The sequence below is a fragment of the Melospiza georgiana genome, chromosome 1 (genome assembly GCF_028018845.1).
Source record: "Melospiza georgiana isolate bMelGeo1 chromosome 1, bMelGeo1.pri, whole genome shotgun sequence".
Classification (NCBI taxonomy): Eukaryota; Metazoa; Chordata; class Aves; order Passeriformes; family Passerellidae; genus Melospiza; species Melospiza georgiana.
This window is the reverse complement of record NC_080430.1, coordinates 133,449,531-133,467,360: the sequence shown is the minus strand read 5'-3', so window position 1 is coordinate 133,467,360 and position 17,830 is coordinate 133,449,531. Positions and strand designations below refer to the sequence as shown.

The following is a 17,830-nucleotide window of genomic DNA, read 5'->3' as shown; positions in this document are numbered from 1 at the left end:
TAAAACAAAAGTAAAGTTTATATCCAAGGAGTTATTCAGGAAAATATGAAGTAATTAAAAACTTTCTACAGAAACATTCTTGCAGTATCCTTGTGGTGCAGATCTCTTAAAAAATATTGTCCTATTTCAATAGGAAACTATAATGATTGCTTGACTTCTTACATAGTTTTGAAGCTTAGGGAAGAAAGTGGAGTTTTGTCAGTTCATGGAATATTTATTTTCCCCTACAGGAACCATTGGTTCTAACTACAATATTGTCCCTGTTTGTCAAGCTTCATAATGTTCGGGTTAGTATATATCATCAAAGTCTTTCTTGGTTTTCTTGAAATGTTTCTTGTTCTGATTTCTCACACCATCTTTCTTCTCTTAGGAAGACATTGTGAATGATATTGCAGCAGAACACATTTCTATCTGGCCCTCATCCATCCCCAAGTAAGATAATGATTAAGAACACTTTTTTCAAAATACTGTATGTGATGGGTTTGGTCCCAGTTCCTGTTAGTGTGGTTTCTCCATGTAAAGGCATGACTGCCCCCATTCTGTCTCTGGGAAGGTTGGTTTGAGGACATGGAGAGTTTTGTTCCTAGTTTGATGGTCCTGGTGGAGATAGGGGAAACAAGAAAGAGGAGAAGAAAAGATATGGCTTTTAATCTGTGTGCTTTATTGAACTATATGTTCACTTTATCTGAACCATATAATACTTTAGTGTGAAATCACTAATATTTTTTGAGATGTGTTTGAATAATAGCCAAAATAGGAAGTAGCAAATGGTATGTATTGATTTATTCTGACTGTATTGAATTTTATTTCTCTACTGAAATTTAGAGGCTCTGTGGGGTGGGATCTCAGAATCTGGTTTAGTTCTGGCATTTTGTTCAAGCCTGTGAAGGCTGTATTTTTTCATTCAGATTTACTATATTGTAACAACAGTAGTATTACTCAACACAAAATCCTTTCTGGAGTTAGTTATGCTTCACACTTAGGGCAAGGTGCTTGGGACCTCAGCTAGAGGTGAAATCAAGTTAGTGGTTAAAAAAACAAAGCAGTAAATTAGGAATTATTTTTCTTTCTTTTTTCTTTCAGTCTTCAATCAGTGGACTTTGAAGCTGTGGCTATCACAGTAAAAGAGCTGGTCAGCTATGCCTTGACTATCAATGCAAACAACCACTTCTGGTTAATTATTCAGGCAGATATTTATTTTGGTAAGTGAAACCAATGTCTGTGTTTAACATGTGTAGAGGAACCTTGCTGCTCTGAGATTTGTTTGACATAACCCTCCTTGTATTTCCTTTCATGAAAAGAAGTTTAAGTGATATATGAGGTTCAAATCTTCAGATGCAGTGGTGTAGGTGGGTTTGTCTGGGAAGGTGTCTAAGCCCACAGAGAGCCTGAGCTTCTGATAGGTCATGCAGACTTGCTTTTAGGGGAAGGGAAAGAAACTTTGAGTTACCCTTAACTTCCCTCTTCTAGTGCAGTTGGTCCTTGACTGGTGTAACTGTGAAAAACCATGGCATTTCAGTGTTTTATAAGTGAATGGAAACTTGTGATCAGTGGTTGCTTTTAAATGTGGATATCAGCTTCAGTGGAGCACAAGATGGGCAGAGTGGAGAGGATCTGTATTTTATATAGGGAAGTATCAAGGGTTTGTAAATGAGGAAGCATGAGGAAGGGTTTGTAAATGAGGAATAGCTACAGCTTTATAACTCTTGGGGTCAGAGGAGGAGTCTTAATGCAGTGCTCAGTGCTGTCATGTTACATGTGGGAGAGTGATTCAGGGTTATAAACCTGTTTTCCAGTGTTTATTGCCTGTACAAAGTGCAGCAGCATCCCAGAAGGAGGACATTTATTTAGGGAGCCTCAGAGCTGGTGTTTAAAAGAGCAGTGGTTGGAGCAGTGGCAGTGGGCTGTATTTCTGTTCTGCTTCTGCCACAGAGCCTGGAGGCTGCTGCCTTCTCTGCAGCTGAGGAAGGGCTTCCTGGGAGTGAAGTAGTGCTGAGCCATGAGGGTGCTGTTCTCTCACTCACACCAACTCCTTCACTACCTGTGTGTGCTCAGCTCACTGAAGACAAGTAGAATTCAGCTATGAGAGATGTATCTGAATAATTCTATAAACAGTTGATCTGAGTATTAAATAACTGCTGTATTTACTTTTGAGACCTTATTTGGCTTTTTTCCCTTGGCAGCAACTAATCAGTATTCAGCAGCCCTTCACTATTACCTGCAGGCAGGAGCTGTATGCTCGGACTTCTTCAATAAGATGGTGCCACCAGATGTGTACACAGACCAGGTGAGCTAAAGTGGGATTTGCAGAAATCTCTTTGGATTCAGACAGCATCCTGATTCTATGTAGAGACAAAAGTGTCCAGCACACACACTTTCCTGTAGCATGTGAGGTGTATCTTGATGCATTTAGGAACAGATGTCCTCATCAGTCCTTTTCTTTTTTGGCTTGTTGCTTGAAAGCCAGAGGAAATCTGAGCCTTCTCCTCTGCTGAATCACAGAAGGCTTTTCTGTTAGTTCATAGAGCCTGCAGAGCTGTGTGCTGGGAAAGCACTGTGGGACAGCAGGGGCGTGGAGAGCAAATGGAACAGCCCAGAGCACAGTCAGTGTGTGGTCTGACCATCCCCAGCTCATCCCTGCAGAGCCACACCGTGCTGGGCAGGGCTGGGGCCAGAGGGGCTCAGGACAGTGCAGCAGCCCTGCCTCACCAGCAGTGCTCACCTGAGCTCCAGCTGCTGAAAACATCTGGCTCCTACTGTGCTGGGAATCTCTATAGTGACAAATAGGGATGTGCTGAAGCCTGGGAGTTTCTTGGGGGCAGAAGAATGTAGATACCTACTTAGGTGGTCCCTTGAAAATAATAATAAAAACTGCAGTTTGTGTTCCAAAACGTGCATTTCAGAACGTGTTCTGTTTTAAACCTTTCTGTAGGTGATAAAAAGAATGATCAAGTGTTGCTCTTTACTCAATTGTCACACCCAGGTAAGAGGTGAAACATGGCATTATCTTAAACATTTGCTTATAAATATTTATATAGGGGATAAATTTAAAAAATACTAAATTCAACTTCCCTTGGAAATACAATCTGCAGTAGAGTAGGCTTTGTTATGTTTGCTTCTAGGACAGTTAGAGGACTAAAATTAGTAAATATAAGACATACTTGGAAATGTAAAAAGTAGAAGTAGTCTGGGGGTGTTTTGTTCTACTTTTCTCTGATAATATAGACTTTTTTTTTTTTTTTAAGAGAGGAGGTATCCATGGGGTGGTGATGGGAACCTGGCCTTGTTTTTCATAACTCAGGTTCTGTTGCTGATCCACGGGGTCAGTCATTCTCCAAGAAGTACCAGCACTTGTACTGCGCTCTAAAGCTCCTCAATGCATTTGGAAACCTAGAAGCCAAGTCGCTCCCTTCTGATCTGAGTCAATCCCCTTTTCTTGTAGCTGTTGCCACTGCTGTGTGAGAATGATCTGTTCAGGTGCTCAGAACTTGCTTGCCCTGGTAACAAGGTCTAGATTAGGTCTAGAAAAGGAGTGGCACGAACAAGGCATTGTGTGGAAGGTTTGTTTGTGGGGAATTGAGGCTGTCAGAATCACTGAGTCTTTCCTTACAGGTAGCTATTTTGTGCCAGTTCCTCAGAGAAGTAGACTATAAAACTGCTTTTAAGGCACTGCAGGAACAGAACAGGTAAATGGTACAACAGAGTTTATAGATGCCTAAACACAGTATGTGATTCTGTCAGTTTAACCTGCCTTGTCTTTCAGTCACGATGCCATGGATTCTTACTATGAATACATCTGGGATGTCACCATCTTGGAATACTTGACATGTATCCTTTTGCTGGAATACCACACATGCTGGATGTTGACAGCTGAGAAAAAGTCCATTACCTACTTAAGTCCATTGCCTACTGACTTTTCTTGACTCATCCTCAGATCTCCACCACAAAAGAGGCGAGACAGACAAGCGGCAGATAGCAGTGAGTTAACTCAGGGTGCTGGGACTTCTTTAGAGTCTTTCCCTCCCTGAAATCACCTCTGAAAAGGTGGTTTTGGTTCCAGTTAATTCCATCACACAATTCTTTTAGAATCTGGGTGTTTATGTCAAGTTGTGGCTGAAGGGGTGGGGTGATGGGGCATACAGGAAATTAATACAGAAATAAATCACCCATGGAACTAGTGCTGAAAGTGCCTTGAAATGAAACAGCTCTACTGGAAGGCCTCATGCTACTTGTGTCTACTCTTTTGTTTCAAGATAAAAGCCATTGGCCAGACAGAGCTGAATGCCAGCAATCCTGAGGAAGTCCTACAGCTTGCTGCTCAGAGAAGGAAAAAGAAGTTTCTTCAAGCAATGGCAAAACTTTACTTTTAGGCTAATGCTGGAAGATGATTACAAAATGTATAAAAGTGAAAAAAATCTTTCAAGACTTTATTATTTTTAAAAATTCAATTAAATTTTTGTACAATATTTACAGTCTAGTATCTTTCTTCTTAGAAATAGATGAAATCTTACAATAAACCCCTTATTTTTACAAACTGTACAGAAGGCTGGAAGCAACTGCAGCTAGTTCCACAATGGCTTGTTTGAGAAGACATGAATTCAAGTTTACAAAGTTGTTGTGAGTGTAAAGTGGATGTGGGTGGCACTTGATGCTCTAGTGCAGCTTTGTGGGCTGCTCAGTGTAATGTAACACTTGTCCCTGGGTGTGCAGCACGGATTGGAGCACCATGAAAGAGGGAAGAGGAATGATATCCTTCTTTCCCAGTACTGCCCTTCATCACAGAAGTGACTCAGAGGTAGTGAGTATTCCGAGGAAAACACAGTAGTTAATGCTGTTCATAAGCACTGCTGACATCCAGCTCCACAGTTTAAAATACTGTTCCTATGATGCGAGTGGTTGCAGAGTACCTGCGCTCCCTTTGTTCCACACCTTCTCCAGTTCTCATGCTTTTCTTTCTTGGTGCAAGTGGCTGGCTGGGGACTGTACTTCTTCCAGTTAGGGTTACTGCAGCAGCAGCTTCTTTGCTGGTACTCTTACCTGAGGTCAGTGATGCACTAAACTGAAGTTCATGGCAGGCCTAAAGGGCGTTAAATACATCAGGCTCCTGTGGAGCTGGGATTTGGTACAAGGCTGGCTGCAGTGTCCTGCACACACAGAGTGGTTTCAGAGATGTGAACTGCTTACCCAAGGGTCCCTGTAATACTGCACCTGAGGGGACTGACTGACTGACACGAGTGAGCTCTGACCTTCCCAGGAAAAGAAAAAGGGTCAAGAAGAGGTAATACATACAAGCTGTCAATATTCTGCTCATCTAACCCAAATTAAAGCAAGTAATTTGCTTTAATTTATATATATAAGCTTGAGTGGAAAAATCTTGCCACCCAGCCCTATTTAAGGATGTTCTTGAAAGTCATAAGTTAAGAATTCAGTTCCCACCATTAAGTCTTGTCAGAATGGACCAAAGTGGTCCAGGCTCTTGTGGTAGCAGGGTGCAATGCTCAGCTGAGCTCTTTTTGTCAAGTCTTTTTGTAGGAGGATGCTGGTCTCAGTTTCCATCTGCTGTGTCTTTTACTGCCCAAGTCTTTAACAGCAGTAAAGAGCATGAGTCACCTTTAGTGTGGTCTTGTTCTGAAGCACCAAGTCCTGTTTCTGAATCCATTTGTGATAATTGACTGTATTTCATTTCTTCTCTGTGCTTTTGGGAGGGGTTATTATTCCTCCTGTTGACACAGGTGATAACTGCCCTGGGGCAGTAGACACTACTGCACTGTTCACTTCTTCCTGCATATTGGAAAAGAAGACAGCAATTAATACCTGTGACAAGGTCTCCTTTTTTGTGGCAGGAAGAGGCAGCAGTGCTTCCTCACACCACTCACACCGTTCAAGTGCTCTAGAGTCAGGGTACTGAGAAAACCAGTGACACTGCATAACAAAGTCACAAACAGCCCCCCTGTACTGGTAATGCAAGTGCGTGCTGGGAGTATTAGGGTAAAGCAAGTGTTGTTTACAGCAGCCCTGGTGGTGAGCACTCCCTCACTGAGGTGAGCCAGGCCAGCTGTGAGCAAGGAGGTGCTTTGGCCACTCAAAAGCTGCCCTGGGACAAGGAATGTGTAATGAACTCTCAGCTGCCCAAACTGCACATCCACAAACCACTTACCAGCATGTCCAGATAATTTGTGTGGGTCTGGATATTGTGGCGATCTTCCGCTGCAACCTTCTTGAAGTTCTTCAGCTTCACAGGGACCTTTTTTGCCACATTGACAAAAGGAACCATCCATTGTACACACTCTGAAATGCTGTCCCAATCTAAGCCTGAAAGGTAGAACACCAGAGTATATTTAGAAATCACGAGATGTAGCACAGTGTTCCCATATGACCATGAGTTAAAAAACACAATAAATAACACTGCAGATAAAAATTCAGAAACATACTCCCAGAAACAGCCAACATTCCTTATGCTTTTACTTAAAAGGGTGGTGGCTGGAGGGTGAATGGAGGTCACAAGGGTTGTTGCTTTCCAGGGGAGGCTGAAGTGACTTGTGGCTTGAACACAAGATTGTGGGTCATGCTATAAAAACACACTGGGTGTTGCTGACAGACATGCACGACTACTTGAAAACTACATTTCAGGAGAAAAAGTGGCTAAATATATAGCTAATGATTCCCCAAACACTTGGAAGCCATTGAGCAATTAGCCCAAAAGCAAGAACAATAAATGTTTCAATTCCTTAGTAAAAGCTGCACTGCTGGGGTTTCCTTCTTCTGAGTCTTTGTAACATCTGAAATAGTGGTAGGAAGTGAAATTAGAAGGAAAAAAAGCACACAGAACAAGTATTAGTGTCCATGTAGGTTTTGGTCTTTGCAGCTTGGTAAACCAATACCATCTTAAGCAAATTTGGGTCTGTGACATCTCCCAGAATTCCCTGCCCCACAAGGCCAAGCTCTGCAGAGGCATCTTACCTGAAGCTTTCTTAACTATTTCAATTGAGGTATAGTGGCAGAGTGCTGCAGCAGCTAGTGTTCTGTACTGGAAGTCCAAAGAATTCACATCCAGAATACACAGGTCTAAAAGCTGAGGACATGAAGAGTAACAAATGTTCACAAGCTGATACTTTGGCATGATCCTTTCTCAGAGAGGACTGTGCACACAGCAGTCCTACAGCCAGAACAGGGCTGAGCTCCAGGAAGGTGTCTGAAATTTAAATACTACCTAGTGCAGCATTTACACCACTGAGCTACCTCTCTCTGAGGCTGGGCACAACACATGCCCATACCAACAGAACCACAGCTCTTCCAAAATAGTCAAAACACTCCCCAGGCTGCTGCCTTGGCAATTACACAGACACACTGTTAAAGGCAGTTAAAAAACAGCCTCGAGCCTGAAATGATCCACCTTCCTCTCAGAGCTGTCCTGTCACTACAGTTTACAGAATGCTGGAGTGATTAAAGAAATAAAATTGAGTTTTTATTTTTCCAGCACACAGAAAAAGTCTTAAAGTATGTGAAAGCAGGGAGATGAGAAACACAGGGGTAGTTGTCCTCAAAACTGAATTTCTTTGGTGGAGTCAAACTTGCATGCTCCTTAACAAAGTAACAGGTGAGGGGGAAACAAGGGAACACTTAGGACGAAGTGGCTTTCAGGGTGCAACATTCAGTAGCACTTGTCACTGCCCCAAGAACCATTTTCCAACGTTTTACTACCTACCTGCGCTATTTGAATGAATTTTTCCTGAGAATACTGAGGTAGCAGTACTTTTGGAACATCCTTCAGAGCATCCACTTGAAGATAGAGGTTCAGCCAAGAGACAATTGTCACTGGACAGAGTTCCCATTTTAAAGCCTGCAAATATTTAACAAACAGTTAAGTGCCATAAACCACTCAAGGATAGTTTTGTGCTCCGATTTCTTCCTATGCCTCTCCTGAGATTATTGCACATATCCTTAAAAGACACCAAAAAATATTTCCAGTTTCAAGTATAAGTATTCTTTTTGAGTTGCATTCTTACTCTTTTGGAAGAGTTGCACTCTTACTGCTTTTTGAAAAGGCTGTATTAGGATCAGCACAAATCTGTATCCTTTCACCTGTGCAGTTGGATTTTATATGTCTTCTTCATTCAGAAGCTGGGAAATTAATATTATTTATTATTTCCTCAAGCTTTTGGGCTAGCTGTGTGAACCTGCAGCTCATATCTATTAAGGAAGAGTAAATATATAGAGTCCTGTGCTGGTAAAGATAGATCCTTTCCAACACAAGGAGCACCAAGCAGAGTGAAGTTTTTGCCTGTCTCCCCAGAAGCCCCTGTTCCTGGACAGCAGGGGATGTTGGCAAGTGCAGTACATGACAGTGACAGCTTTCCAGCCTGCCTGTGGCTGCCTGCACTGTTGAGAGCTTTTAAATTCACATAAGCATGAGAAACCTGCCCTCTTCTACCAGTCAGGGATTGCATCCCAGCTAGGGTGTCAGAGGTCCACACACACACAACAAAGGCTCCACTACTGTGCACAAACAGGGACAGGTTCCTTTTCCTAAGCAAGTAAGTGACATAAAACAGAAAGCTCAGCTGGAGGGTCTTTCACCCAGCATTTACAAACACAGCAAATTATTACCTTTAACATAATAAGTTCCATTCTTACAATATCTTCCTCGCTGCAAGCACCATCAGTGACGTAAGCAAATTCCTGTATTTTAGGAGCGTAGATTTCCTTTAAAGGGAGGGAAAACAAAGATGAGTGCATCTTACAGTTCTAAGAAAGGTGGAGAAGATACTGGGAAATACTTTTCTGTCCACATTGACATTTTAACTTTTCTTATGCTATAACAGTGTTTTTTTCATTATATGAACTGACATGAAACTTACAGGATAAGGAGATGACACATAACCTACTTGGGTTTTAGTATCTGTTGTACAATGCAATGGATTATTGCAACCCTTTGAGCTTCTGGGGAAATAAATGCTGACCAAGCAAATCAGAACACCCTTTCATTTTTAGATCTATTTACTCAGCCATTCCAATGCTGTAAAAACATACATCATCCCAATTCTCCTACAGATGGCTGACTGGTACAGATTACCTGCATTGTCAGTGCTGATGTAATTGCATAAATTAAAAAAATAAAAAAAAAAAAAAAAAAAGAGAAAAGCTAAAGAAAAGAAGAGAGAAAATCCCACAACCAGCTACTGCAACTGTCAAAATCCATGGTGCAGAGATGGTCAAGGAAATTTGCTAAGCCAGTCATGCCAGCTGGGGCCAAGCATAGTTTGGTAAGTAGAAGAGAGCTTGCCAGCAAAAGTGCTTCCCTACCAGCTGGCTCTGTGACCACCATGGCCCCATGAGACTCCTTAGGACAGGAATGACTGCTCATATGTACAACCTTGCTTTGGGAACCACAGTGAGATCTGGGGGTTCCAAGATAACAAACCCAAGTTCTCCTGTCAGTCTAGCCCACTATGCTATACCCAAAAGCTCTTGGTCCATGGATGCAGCACACAATGTGAGGTCTCACCATCGCTGCACTCAGGACTCACACTCCACTAAACGGAGGATGTTGTAAGGGTATCAGCCTGATGTACAGGCAGTTTGAGACTTAGGCTTGGTTTTGTTCAAGTCCCACACCCATTCCTGAGACTGTCTGCCAACTGCAGTATGTTTGGAAAAAGACTAGACAAAACAAAACTACTTCTAGCACATTTGCATGCCTTTCAAGCTTATGTGGTCTCTTCCCTACTGCTGGAGAAAGGGAGGACAAAAACTACTCTCTGAGAGACTGACAAATGCACAACTGAAGGAAGAGAAAAAATCTCCCCTTCTGACCTTCAGTGTTGTACATACACCATCAAGTTCAAAAGATTCAGACATGAAATAATTGTTTTAGCTGTCTTTTTAATTACTCCAAATTCAAGATCCTCCTCCCTGTAACAGAGCTTCTTACCTCAAGTTTGGAGGCAATAAATAATGAGGTAATTCCTATGAGCTGAAGCATGCTCTTGTTAATGTTCTTTTGTGTCAACATGAATCTATCAAAGAAGTCTTGAGCTAGGTAGAAGGTTTCCCGGTGGAGTGCATACACCTCACACACCTACAACAGGGGAAAAAACCCAAAAGTTCTGTTATAAAACTCTGTGTACACGCACGGGAGTATTCAAGCTTTAACAGCAAAATGCAGGTTCATCTTTTGCACACACAAAGCTTCACATACCAAGGTATGGTGTGATGCAGTGGTTAGCATGGGATTGGAAAAGGTATTTCCCATGCTCCCACCTAAAAGTGAATTGTCTATGAGGTACTAAAAGACTTTCAAGAAATATTTTTTCCAAATTAAATAGCAACCATTTTTCCACTGGAAGAAGAAAGCCCGTGGAGGAAAAAACCCCAACAAAACAGCAGCACCCACACACACACATTAATTATCTTGATTAAGAATACTCTCAAGCCTCAAGCTGAAGTCAAATCCCTGCTGAATTCCCAGTAGGTCTGTCCCAGGGCAGAGCCACTAAAAAAATCAAAATCTTGGGCTCTACAGCAAAGGAGCCTGGAAGTTCCTGCTGGAGTGGGCTGTGCTGGCAGGCCAGGAGCACTGCCTGCAGCCCCTCAGGCACACCAGCAGCCTCACTAAGCAGGAACAAAACTGCAGGAGCCGCCATCTGCTCCATCCCATTGCTGCTTTCCCTGGCAGGGAGAACTTTTAATACTCGCATTGTATCAAAGTGTTTCAAATGCCAGTTCAACAAAAAAAGAAAGGAGAGTGCCCAGACCTGGAGATCTTAGGGAGAGCCCTACTTTTCATCTAATCTCTAATTGAACTGGGAGGGGCTACCACATTTCCAGCTCTCCTGCAACTCCATCCCCCTTTTACAACTAGAAAGCAGTTAGATATCCATTAATTACTTACAATCTACTTGCAGTAAAGAACAAGAGCAGAAAAGAACATCCAAGAAATAGATCCCAGCCACTTCATTATTTTACTTGGATACAACATCAGAATATAATCTCGCTACTACAAGCTATTTCTCAAGATAAGGTTGGAAGCTCATTTGCAAATTAAAGCCCTTCCTGACCACCAAAAATGCAACTGATTGGCAGAAATAGCACAGCCCCACTCTTTTAAACCTGATAAACGATGCATTACTCTGATACTATTAACAACTGCTCTAAAGAAGATTCAGAGCTAAAACTGCATAGACCAGGCCTGCCCATAAATAAATGGCAGAATTTCTATAGAAGTGTAATTTCCCAACATAATAACACTTGGCCATGTTAAGCAGCATCTGTTATAATGTTACAGAAGACTGTTAGGAACTACTGAAGAGGTCTCCAAGTTGCTGGGATTTAAATCTGCTGTGGCATATAGAACCACTGAGCTGGACAAAAGCAATGCCCCTGATGATTGTTTGGAAGTTGGATGATTTCCTAGTTCAAGATTTTAAAAAAAGCAACTCTTCTCTGCTCTCTTCCTATGATAAAATTGAAAATTTGCTATGAAATCAGAAAATAGCATCATGGGCTGACACTCAAGAGCTCTTGACATGGTCAGGCCATAAATCCTCAACAGATGCAGTTTTCTCATGGCTTAGATACAGTCTACCCCATAAGTTAGAGATCCATAATTTCAATACAAGTGTCTCAAAACCAGATTTCTCTCTCTTGCAGGATGCAGGGTGCCATGAGCAAAGTTAAAATACTGCTGCTTACTGTCCTGGGGGGAGAGGAAGTTCAGTACCTCCTGCCTGGGAAGGCCCAGGTGTAGCTCACCAAGAGCATCAAAAGCAGTCATTTGTTCTGCTGCAAAATAGTTTGGCCATTTTTTACAACTGCACATGTTACTATGAGATCTTTATGTAAAAGCTGTGCTTTTACCTGCCTACTTCACGGGCATAACACATGATAAAGTAACTAAAGATACACACCTCTAAGAGCCAGTCTAGCAGTATGGATCTCATGTGAGGTTGCAAACTAGAATGTAGTGATGTGAAGTGTTTGCAGTGAGCATATCTGTTTTCCTTCGTCAGGATGTTGAGCCAGACATCTTTGGAATTGCCCCAGCTATGGAATAAAATTACACAAAGCATTAGTAAGCATATGCACAATTAAAAAAAAAAAAAAAAAAGCCAAATAAACACATTATTTATTATTTACAGACATTCAAAAAGAAAAATTCCACACTATAAGATCCTTATGGCAATTGGAAAACTGCAGGAACATTTGGAACATTTTACATCACCACAACAGCAGCTTGGCAAGCTCACCAACAAGCCCAGTTCTACAGAACAGGCAGTAAAACTGAACATGTGCCACTCAAAGCTGTACGTGCAACTAGAGTTCCCTATTTTGCCTACTTTGGTGGCTGTTCAGAGAGCAAGATAAAACCAAACCCTCCCCCTAAAAAAGAACAATATACTCCTCCTCAGGAAACATAAAGCATACATAAGCTTAGCTTGAGAAAAACTAGAGATAGTGTTTAAAACTCACTCATCCATCCCTTTATTTCCTAGCTTACTTCACAGCTCAGAAGCAAGCTATTTAGAGAAAAAATATGTTCTTCATTGTTAACTTATAAATTATTAGTGCTCCAGTCTGTTTGGGAAGATGATGCCTATAATCATCAATATGGCTTTATTTGTAATTGTTACTATCAATCCATATGGGCTTTTTCTTAGATGCTCTTCTCATCCTGCAGGTACTAAGAGGAAAAGCATGTCAACCAATGAAATCACGATTTCCTACTGAAATTTTTGGAGTTATTTACCTTTCCTCAAGCAGAAGGGGAGAGAAAGCTGATCACTGGTATTGCCTACAAATTTTAACCCAGGTCAATTTCATTGTGTTGCCCTCATAAGTTAGAAGCTGGGGAGATATTTGCTTGTTTAATACACAACTCTTCCCATTTAAGCAGGCAGGCATTGAGAAATGAATTATGATCTTCTTACAGCAGTTAGGGAAGGATGGAGAAGGCAGGAGAAGTGAATTATCCTCTAATTCAGCTAATCAGAAAGGATGGAGTTCAGCTTCACCAGATGCCTGTCAACAACAGGATTAAGCACCTTGCACGGAACTCTGTATCTGAACAGGTCTTTGAGATAAAGCATCACCTGGCAGCATCTTGAAGATCTGATCCAGTTTGGGCCAGTACAAAAAACCACCAAGGTATATCTATAGAAAGGTTCTCTTAAAGTAATGCTACCTGTTCTGCTTCTCTTCTCATTGACCTTGGCAGAAGTTTTCCTCAACACATTGCAGTAAATTTACCACCTCTTTCATCAAAGCCCAGGCTGATACAAACAGCAGCTGGGTACTTCTCCAGCACAGCCTGATCAAAGCTATCTCTCTGCAGAAGGGCAACTCTCTGAACTGTGACTGCACCAAGCACATTGCATTGCACTAGCAGGCTACCGGCACAGTGGTATTGCCACAAGTTTATTTGAACACTTTAAGTTCTTTAAGCAAATTTGGTTAAATATTTTTTAGCCACAGTTCCAATAGCACTGAAAGAAGTTTAGTTTAACCCTTAACCTTTAGAGTGCCTTAACCCTTAGAGTGTCCACTGTAAAGTTATAAAAGGACAGCTCTGAAATGTGAAAACTGTCTGGTGTGTTTATAAGATCAGGAAAAAAATATTCAAACAACCAAACTCAAGAATTTCTCTCTTTTGCTTGTACATAAAATCTTTTGTGAGATGAGGAGACAAGTAGAGGTAAGTATTATATAAGCACATATAACAAGATTTTATTAGAGTAGTTCACACATTAACAATTATTGCCTCTGTTAAACTTACTTGAGTTCTGGCAAAGGAGATGGATTTATGAAGAGGTTCCTGAATCTGTATTTTTTGAATCTTGAGAAGTCAGTGGTTACTGATTCTTTGTGAGGTGTTTCAATAATTATGCAAGGTGAGATACCTCCTGTTATCGTGGGGGGCCAACAACTCTGCAAAATAAACAAGGTGTCTTTTAAATGCTGTGTTTACTATGAGAGCAAGAAAGGCAATAAGCAGATTACAGTAACAGCAACAATATATGTAATGTACATTAGTCTTTCTAGATCTCAGCATTGATTCAAGTACTGAAACCAAGAAAGAAGAAAATTAAATGCCAACAAAACCTTCCATAGCCAAGCTGGAACATATATAAATAAATTGGATGCATTTGGGAACTCAGCTTTGAGGAAGATGACCATCTTTAGTTTATGAACCCACAAGTAGCCTATCCATTGCTTGAAAAGCTCAGTTACACTACAAAAGGCAGAGATATTAATTGCTACTAAAACACAGGACATTAGGTTACTAGTCCAATCTACTTATCTATTCAGAGGAAAAGAAAGGAGGGGGTGGAGGTTTTACTGTCTCTCAGTGGAAATTCAGCAACTTGTTATCTTCCAGTTTAGTGCTCCAGAGAGGAGCCACCCATCTCAGCTCCAGAGCTAGATACCCACTGAGCAAGCAGCAGCTGTGAACTCTCTCTCAGCTTGCCAATGCCAAATATGGGATGCAGTGAGTCCAAATGAGAAGACTGCAAAGGTATTCCTGCAGAAAGCCTTAGAGAAGGAATTCTAGATTACTTTGGTTAACTGTAACTTGTTTCACTAATGCTTATTTGGTTGTAAGTAACCAATGAGTAAGGGGGTATCAAATCCCTGGAGCACATGGCAATGCTGTAATGGCTGACAGCCTTCGAAATGGTGTCACACAACCTAAATTATTCCCTGCGGAGTTGAGAGGGAATCCCAGTCACAAAGAATGGCAACACTTGTCCCTGAACACAGAAGCTTTCCCTATACAGCTGACTTGCAAGGTAAGCTACACAGGATTCCTCAGTATATCCCAACCTATTTATAGCCAGACTGAAGTACCCCAAGAGTGAAGTTACACACTGCAGCAGAACTGACCTTAATAAACACAACCAACAGAAAAGGGAGGTCCTACTCCTCCTTCTCTCCTGTGAGCCTCACTGCCCCCAAGTTCCACTCCAATGCTTGCCAGACCCTCTGCTGGGTTGACTTAATTCACTAACCTGGCAGAACTTTAACTTATTTCCTAATGCCAAATTAGCAGGATGAACCTGCCTACTGCTTTGTTCAAGGAATGGAGCAAGGCTGGAGATGGACTGCACAGCCCTTCAAGGAAGAAGAGACAGGGAGACAGGGACACAGGATGTCCCCCTTTCAGCAAAGTTGAAACACTTGACATTTAAGTTTCACCCCAGGTACAGCTGAAATACTTAAGCAGCATTTTTCCCTACTCAAGATTTACAAAGACAACTTCACAATCAGAAGAGTTTTGCTTCACCATAGCTGTTAGTCTCATTCACTTTACAAACAGAATAATTACAAACAATATTATTTGCAAGAGAAAGTTATAATATTTTACTAGTCTGCTTTACAACAGAAAACCATAAGGCCTGTCAGTTTTAAGAGCTTACTGTGTTAGTGAAAACACATTCCTAAATTGATTTAAATAATAAAAAGAACTGTTAAATGAAACTAAAGATGGCCTGCATGGTTATGAATTTTAACTAAATGGCCATGAAACCACACCTAAAGTTAAAACAAGGGCAGTGATCTTGTTTAGACTTGCCTCTAGGCCTAACCTGCTCTGCATATGGAATTGTTCTGAAATATCAGGGGTGATTCTCTTTTTTCACTTAATCTTACTCTGCAGTGGCTTTTACATTGAAGGATCTTTTATCTGCAATCAAGTCGTGTAAAACAGATAAAAAGGTGCTAAGCTCCCATAGTTTCTAATATCTAAAAATACAAACTTCCCCTATTCAATACCTTCTGGTGTGGAATGCGTGATTTCACACCTACCAACACAAACCAGACTCCCTTACCTAGTTTGAAATGGTATTCACAATTGAATTACCTTAATTTCATATTGATGTTTTTTTGCAATTTTTCCATCTTCTCTTTTCTTAATCTCCTGCTGAAAAGAGAGACACATCAATACACTGACAGTGACCAGTACACCCTCCTACAGCTCAGAAAATCTCTTGCTACCCCTGCCTTGCACTTTGTAACATGGCAAAATAAAGACTGTCCCATCCAAATGCACTGGAGAGCTTTCAGTATCATTCAACTTCCCAAGTTGCTCAAATTGCTCACCTCTGCTGTTCTCCTTTTTCTGGTCTGGAGATAATCTAGTGCTTGCAGTTCTTGTGGAGCCTCTTCTGGACAGGACAGTGGCTGCTGCTGTTTGGCCTGCAAACGGCTACTGCAAAGAGTAAAAAGACATGAGATGTTAGGAGAGCAGCAGTTATTAGATTAGTACAGATACTCTTAGTACAATGCTAACAGCTTACCTGCGCCTTGACATCTTCTCTGGGCTATGAGATCTCTACCTGGATCAAAGTAATAAGACAAGCTCAGTTAGTGCGTCCTCACAAAATTAGAACCAAGTTCCCTACTTTGTGTCATGAACTCATCACAAAGAGCAGCATGGTTCACACAGCTCAAACAGAAGGGCACAAGTATTCCCCTGGCTTGAGGAATGCCCAAGCAGAGCATGACTGTGGTATGTAAGCACACGCAGCTCCACGTCCTGCTGCAGGGTGCCCAGGTATGCCAGCAGTTTAGCTCAGGCTGCCTGGGGGTGGGGGCAGGGAAGTTGTAAAGGGACATTTCCCACACAAGAGGATGTGGAGGGGTCCCTGGGGCTGTGACCCCTCTAGTTCCCCGCACCCTCCATTCCAGGCACCCACACAGACACTGTTTGGACGCTGCCGCTCCCTCAGGGGCGATGCCCCCCACACCTGCCGGGATGGCGGGGCCGCGATGGGCCGGGCGCCGCCGCCCGCGCTCCCGCCGCGCCGGTTCCGCGCCAATTTCCAGCGAGCGGGGAGGCGGCGGCGGCCTGTGCCGGGGTCAGGCTGTGCTGGGGACACCGCCGGCTGCCGCCTTCGCCTCCCGAAGGGCCGATCCGACACCCACCCGCTCCCGAGGGTGCTGAGGGGACGCGGGAGGGGCAGGACCGCTCCCCCACACCCCCCCCTCCCGCGCTCCCGCCTGGCTGAGAGCGCGGCTCCCTCCAAAACCTGAGGGGGAAGGAAGGGGCTGCCGGGACGGCGCCTCACACGCGGGGACACCCACCCCCCGCCGGGACATCCCTCGGCGGGACCCCCCCGTGCAGGGACCGGGGCTGTGAGGGGATGTCCCCACAGGCACCCCGCTCCAAGGGCCAGGGCGGGGAGCCGGGTCCCGCTGGGGTGCGCCGCAGGCGGGCGGTGGGGGTCAGCCCGCCAAGCTGCTCGGCCGGCATCCCCGCCCCCAGCGCGCCGGGCTCCCTCCAAAACCGGGCAGCCCGCCTCCCGCGGGGCTCTCCGCGCTGGGGCGGGGGGCAGCCGATGGCGGGATCCCGCCGGCACCCCGGCCCACCGCACCGCTCCCTCCGGGGATGCCCGTCCGGGCCATCGCTACTCTCCGCTCCCTGCGGATGGGGCAGCCCCCGGGGACGTCTCCCCCCAGGCTCTCCTTAACAACTCTCCCTCCAAAATGCTGCCCGGGCGGGCGGGCAGGCAGCCCGCCTCACCGGTCACGGCTCCCGGCCACCTCTCCCGCCTCGCCGCTCCCGGTCACCGTTGCCAGTGCCCCCTTCACACCCCCCCACCACCGGCACCGTGTCTGCCGGTACCGCCACCACCACTACTATCATCACCACCATCCTCAACACGGCCACCATCTCCCATTATCATCGCTACCATCATCACTGATACCATCATTAACATCATCATTATTATTATTATTATTATCATGACCCCCCAGCCAGCCCCCATGCTCCCCGGCGGGACCCCGCTCACCTCCGCCGCTGCCGCCCGGGCCGCGCTGCTCAGCTGGCGCCGGC

General features: G+C 43.7%; 2 protein-coding genes across 4 annotated transcripts in view; one reads left to right on the top strand and one right to left on the bottom strand.

The window, feature by feature from the left end:
• The window catches only part of INTS8 (integrator complex subunit 8), a 21,142-nt gene extending 16,670 nt beyond the window's left edge, over positions 1-4,472 (top strand). Inside the window, exons 19-27 of the mRNA XM_058022895.1 lie at positions 231-287; positions 371-432; positions 1,084-1,202; positions 2,184-2,287; positions 2,933-2,983; positions 3,613-3,686; positions 3,764-3,828; positions 3,935-3,978; positions 4,254-4,472. Of these exons, the coding sequence (XP_057878878.1) occupies positions 231-287; positions 371-432; positions 1,084-1,202; positions 2,184-2,287; positions 2,933-2,983; positions 3,613-3,686; positions 3,764-3,828; positions 3,935-3,978; positions 4,254-4,370 (693 nt within the window). The 3' untranslated portion in view covers positions 4,371-4,472. The remainder of the gene's footprint in view (positions 1-230; positions 288-370; positions 433-1,083; positions 1,203-2,183; positions 2,288-2,932; positions 2,984-3,612; positions 3,687-3,763; positions 3,829-3,934; positions 3,979-4,253) is intronic.
• On the bottom strand, positions 4,466-17,830 carry CCNE2 (cyclin E2). 3 transcript variants are annotated; one of them, XM_058022908.1, is made up of 12 exons: positions 17,787-17,830; positions 16,293-16,331; positions 16,096-16,204; positions 15,857-15,916; positions 13,772-13,923; positions 11,907-12,042; positions 9,932-10,078; positions 8,608-8,703; positions 7,706-7,840; positions 6,961-7,072; positions 6,158-6,312; positions 4,466-5,781 (listed from the first exon to the last, which is right to left on the bottom strand). In XM_058022908.1, exons 2-12 carry the CDS (start codon positions 16,304-16,306, stop codon positions 5,680-5,682), a joined length of 1,218 nt encoding a protein of 405 aa, XP_057878891.1. In that variant the 5' UTR covers positions 16,307-16,331; positions 17,787-17,830; the 3' UTR covers positions 4,466-5,679. The 3 variants fall into 3 exon arrangements, with proteins under 3 accessions (XP_057878891.1, XP_057878907.1, XP_057878899.1); XM_058022924.1 differs by having other exon boundaries at positions 15,857-15,913; XM_058022916.1 differs by lacking the exon at positions 17,787-17,830 and having other exon boundaries at positions 16,293-16,342.